The sequence below is a fragment of the Sminthopsis crassicaudata genome, chromosome 3 (genome assembly GCF_048593235.1).
Source record: "Sminthopsis crassicaudata isolate SCR6 chromosome 3, ASM4859323v1, whole genome shotgun sequence".
NCBI lineage: Eukaryota > Metazoa > Chordata > Mammalia > Dasyuromorphia > Dasyuridae > Sminthopsis > Sminthopsis crassicaudata.
The window spans coordinates 640043308-640048467 of NC_133619.1; the positions used below are offsets into that span (position 1 = coordinate 640043308).

The window sequence follows — 5160 nt, forward strand, 5'->3', positions numbered from 1 at the left end:
GAAAAGGATGACACTGACTGAAACTCAGCAGAAAAATGGCTGCTTCCTGATGGGGGAAGCGTTTCCAGAGCAGCTCTCTGTGTGTGGTTAGGGTTAAAAACAAACAAAGCAAAGCAAAGCAAAACAACAAAAAAAAAAAAAAAAAAAAAACCAGAACAGGACCTGGAGTCTCTGAACTCGGGCTTTAAAAATATTTTTATAACTTCATCTCATTATAATTCTTCTCCTTTGTGATACTGTGTGTGACCCTTGCCCCCAGGTCCCTGATAGTGATGACTGCCCGATCTCCAGGAGGGCGGGAGACCCTTTCTCCAGTCTCTCCGGGATCCCTTAGTCCGGCTCTTCTCCAGTCCCCCGCCCCTCAGATGGCTGACAGGAGTCTCTGGGGCCACGAGAGCGCCTCCGTCACTTCCCATCCCCTTCTGTCAGACTGGAGACAGAAAGGACACACTCTCCGAGCCGAGCGGTCCTGCTCCCGGGGACGGCGCTCTCCCTTGTGTTGTCCGGCGTCCGCTTTCCTGCTGAACGGCAGTCGCTGACCGGTTTTGCTGTGATTTGGATAAATGGGATTCTTTGCTTTTAGTGTGTGTGTTTACTGTGGAACTAGTGTCTGGTGGGAAAGGAGTCAGGCCTTGGGTTAGAGCTTGGGACCCTCCCTGCCCTCAGAAACCCCGATAAAGTCGTCAGAAGTTGGATCGAACCTGACCGTATCCCCCAGAATAAAAATATCGGAGGAAGCAAATGGAGATAATCCCCCTCTCTCTCTCTGTCTCTCTTTCTCTCTCTGTGATCTGCCGGCAGAGGCTGGGTGCTGAGAGTCCCGCCTGGGCCCGGGCCCACCCGTAGATCTGCCGGCAGAGGCTGGGTGCTGAGAGTCCCACCTGGGCCCGGGCCCGCCCGTGGATCTCCAGCAGAGGCTGGGGTGCTGAGAGTCCCGCCTGGGCCCGGGCCCTCCGTGGATCTGCCGGCAGAGGCTGGGGTGCTGAGAGTCCCGCCTGGGCCCGGGCCCGCCCGTGGATCTGCCGGCAGAGGCTGGGGTGCTGAGAGTCCCACCTGGGCCCGGGCCCTCCGTGGATCTCCAGCAGAGCTGGGTGCTGAGAGTCCCACCTGGGCCCGGGCCCCCCGTGGATCTGCCGGCAGAGGCTGGGGTGCTGAGAGTCCCGCCTGGGCCCGGGCCCTCCGTGGATCTCCAGCAGAGGCTGGGTGCTGAGAGTCCCACCTGTGCCCGGGCCCGCTCGTGGATCTCCAGCAGAGGCTGGGTGCTGAGAGTCCCGCCTGGGCCCGGGCCCACCCGTAGATCTGCCGGCAGAGGCTGGGTGCTGAGAGTCCCGCCTGGGCCCGGGCCCACCCGTAGATCTGCCGGCAGAGGCTGGGGTGCTGAGAGTCCCGCCTGGGCCCGGGCCCTCCCGTGGATCTCCAACAGAGCTGGGTGCTGAGAGTCCCGCCTGGGCCCGGGCCCTCCGTGGATCTCCAGCAGAGCTGGGTGCTGAGAGTCCCACCTGGGCCCGGGCCCCCCGTGTATCTGCCGGCAGAGGCTGGGGTGCTAAGAGTCCCGCCTGGGCCCGGGCCCTCCGTGGATCTCCAGCAGAGGCTGGGGTGCTGAGAGTCCCGCCTGGGCCCGGGCCCTCCGTGGATCTCCAGCAGAGGCTGGGTGCTGAGAGTCCCGCCTGGGCCCGGGCCCTCCGTGGATCTCCAGCAGAGGCTGGGTGCTGAGAGTCCCGCCTGGGCCCGGGCCCACCCGTAGATCTGCCGGCAGAGGCTGGGTGCTGAGAGTCCCGCCTGGCCCCGGACTGGGCCCTCTGCTGAGGCGCCCCCCAGCCCGCCCCCCGCCAGGACTCACGTGCTCCACTCGTAGCTGGTGGGCTCAGGGTTGCTCTGAGCGTCACAGTTCAGGGCGGCCTCCACTCGACCAACAAACCAGTTGTCGTCATAGCCGGAGATGGAGACCTGGGGGGGGTCTGGGGGAGACCGCGGGGAGAAAAGAAGGGTCTCGGCTCAGTGTCAGCCCCCTGCTGGGGGAGGGGCCTGGGAGGCATCTCCTCTGGCCCCTCAGGACCCCTGAAATACCCGGTGCCCAAGGCTCAGGCAGGAAGAGCAGGGGAAGGAGCTGCCAAGCAGGGCTGAGCAGAGGGGCCTGGTCGGGCACTCACATTTCACGGAGAGGGTGAGGGGGATCAGGACGGGCTCCGGGAAGGTCTCGTGCTCCACCTTACAGGTGACCTTCGCCCCGTCTGCCTCAGGGGTCGGCACCAGGGTGAATCGGCTGGTGACCGTGAAGGTGCCGGGGACGGGCCCGGCCGTCCTCGTCTCGGTGCCTTGTCCGGGCAGGGGGGAGAACCAGGAGATGCGGGCAGGGGGGCGCCCCCCGGTGGAGACGCATCGGGCCATGGGCTTCGGCTCGGGCACCAGCGTCACCTCTTGGGACTCTGCGTGGTTCTGGGGCTCGGCTGGAGGAGAAAGGGAGGAGGAGGTCGGACTAAGGCTCTGAGCCCCCGCCGGAGCCCGATGCTGACGCAGGATCCGGCGACCAGGCTTTGACTGTGCCGGGCCCGGCAGCGCTCCAAGGGCCGCGCACGGAACCAGAGCCACCCCGAGAACCCGTGTGAGAGACAGGGGCGCCCCAAACCTGACGGGTCCTACGGGCGCCCCTCCTTCCGTGGCATCCTTGCACACTAAGCCCTGCCAGGCTCTGAGGTCGGGCCGTAAGTGACTGCGGCCCGATTTATCCTGTTTTGCAACAAAGACACTTTCCGTAAAGAGCTGTGCGGGAGGGACTCCCAGACTGAGGGCCGAGCTCCGAGCGGGCTCAGACTCCCAACATCTCCCAGGGGGAGACCCCGGGCAAGCTGCCCCGGCTGCCTCAGGAAAAAAAGGAAAATCCCTGGCCTAGAACAGCAGCTAGAAACACAGACTCTTCCAACATAGAAGCAGAAGGGCCTCAGGACATAAAATCAGGGCTGGGCCCCCTCCCCAGAACCCCCCCATGCCATCCCTCCCCCCCCGCCGCTCACCCAGCACTCTGAGCCACGTGACGCCCTTGCTGCTCCCCCAGGGGAAGGTGACGAACTCGCAGGTGTAGTTGGCTTCGTCCTCGGCCCGCAGCCCCTTCAGCAGCAGCGTGGCGTCGCGCAGCTCCGCCTCGGACTTGCGGGAGTTCCCCATGAGGAAGGACATGTGCTGGTCGTAGGGCCCCGCGTTGGGGAAGTTGGCCCCGTAGGTGGGGTGGAAGGCGGCCACGCTCTGGTTGTTCCCGTACCTGTCCAGGCGGAGCCACATTATCTGCGACACCCGGATCTCGGCCTTCTCCGACAGCAGGTGGCAGGGGAGCTTCTCATCGCTCCCCAGGAGGCCCCGCACCTCGGCTGGCACCCGCACCTGGATGTTCTGGGCTCCTGGGGAAGAGGAGGGAAGCCTTCGCTGAGGGCGGCGGGGTCCAGGCCCGGGGCGGGCCTTCCTTCGCGCTCCTTCTGTGGCCAGCGGGGGGGGCGGGGGGGGCAGGAGGAAGGGTCACTGGAGGGGCCGCAGTCAGGAGCCATCACGAAGGCCGCTCCGGGCCAGGCCTTGGGGGGGACAGGAAGAGGCAAAGCCGGCCCGCCCTCAAGGAGCTTCCCATCTAACAGGGGAGGCGGGAGCACGTACAGACCGTGAAGCAGGAGCTAAAAATGTACCAAAGGGAAGGCACTAGAATGACACAGGGGAAGGGGGACTTGGACCATCGAGAGCATTTGTGACGGGCCCAGAGGGGACTCCAACTCTCAGAACTTAGGGAGCACAATGTGGGAGACGGTCGTGGAGAGACCCCCGGGAAAGGAGCAGGATGTGGGAGACGGTCGTGGAGAGACCCCCGGGAAAGGAGCAGGATGTGGGAGACGGTCGGGGAGAGACCCCCGGGAAAGGAGCAGGATGTGGGAGACGGTCGTGGAGAGACCCCCGGGAAAGGAGCAGGATGTGGGAGACGGTCGGGGAGAGACCCCCGGGAAAGGAGCAGGATGTGGGAGACGGTCGTGGAGAGACCCCCGGGAAAGGAGCAGGATGTGGGAGACGGTCGTGGAGAGACCCCCGGGAAAGGAGCAGGATGTGGGAGACGGTCGTGGAGAGACCCCCGGGAAAGGAGCAGGATGTGGGAGACGGTCGTGGAGAGACCCCCGGGAAAGGAGCAGGATGTGGGAGACGGTCGGGGAGAGACCCCCGGGAAAGGAGCAGGATGTGGGAGACGGTCGTGGAGAGACCCCCGGGAAAGGAGCAGGATGTGGGAGACGGTCGGGGAGAGACCCCCGGGAAAGGAGCAGGATGTGGGAGACGGTCGTGGAGAGACCCCCGGGAAAGGAGCAGGATGTGGGAGACGGTCGTGGAGAGACCCCCGGGAAAGGAGCAGGATGTGGGAGACGGTCGTGGAGAGACCCCCGGGAAAGGAGCAGGATGTGGGAGACGGTCGGGGAGAGACCCCCGGGAAAGGAGCAGGATGTGGGAGACGGTCGGGGAGAGACCCCCGGGAAAGGAGCAGGATGTGGGAGATGGTCGGGGAGAGACCCCCGGGAAAGGAGCAGGATGTGGGAGACGGTCATGGAGAGACCCCCGGGAAAGGAGCAGGATGTGGGAGACGGTCGTGGAGAGACCCCCGGGAAAGGAGCAGGATGTGGGAGACGGTCGTGGAGAGACCCCCGGGAAAGGAGCAGGATGTGGGAGACGGTCGTGGAGAGACCCCCGGGAAAGGAGCAGGATGTGGGAGACGGTCGTGGAGAGACCCCTGGGAAAGGAGCAGGATGTGGGAGACGGTCGTGGAGAGACCCCCGGGAAAGGAGCAGGATGTGGGAGACGGTCGTGGAGAGACCCCCAGGAAACAGGGTGATCACAACTGGATTTGGAGCCTCGGGGAAAACCCGTGGGCCCAGGGCCTGGACCTGGGAGGGGCGAGGAGGCAGTTTCGGCCGGGAGGATGGAGGCTAACTCTCTTCCTTGTCCCGCCAGAAGCCAGGCATCCTGCTCTCCGGCCCTGCCCATTGGCAGCAAGCCTGCAGGCCGGGATAGAGAGCGTGGGCCAGGAAGGGTGGGCGGGGGACCCAGCCGACACCCATAAACCTGTCACTAGTCGGGCCGGGGCCTCAAGGCAAGGGAAGCCGATGTCCCTAGTCTCCCCCGCCACCCCCACTCCGCCGCGCT

General features: G+C 65.1%; 1 protein-coding gene across 1 annotated transcript in view; it reads right to left on the reverse strand.

Annotated features, from left to right (window-relative positions):
- Positions 1–1836: 1836 nt before the first annotated feature.
- NECTIN2 (nectin cell adhesion molecule 2) overlaps positions 1837–5160 on the reverse strand; it is a 9791-nt gene continuing 6467 nt past the window's right edge. The window contains exons 2-4 of the mRNA XM_074306989.1: positions 3012–3392; positions 2151–2447; positions 1837–1958 (exon numbers count right to left, since the gene is read on the reverse strand). Of these exons, the coding sequence (XP_074163090.1) occupies positions 1837–1958; positions 2151–2447; positions 3012–3392 (800 nt within the window). The remainder of the gene's footprint in view (positions 1959–2150; positions 2448–3011; positions 3393–5160) is intronic.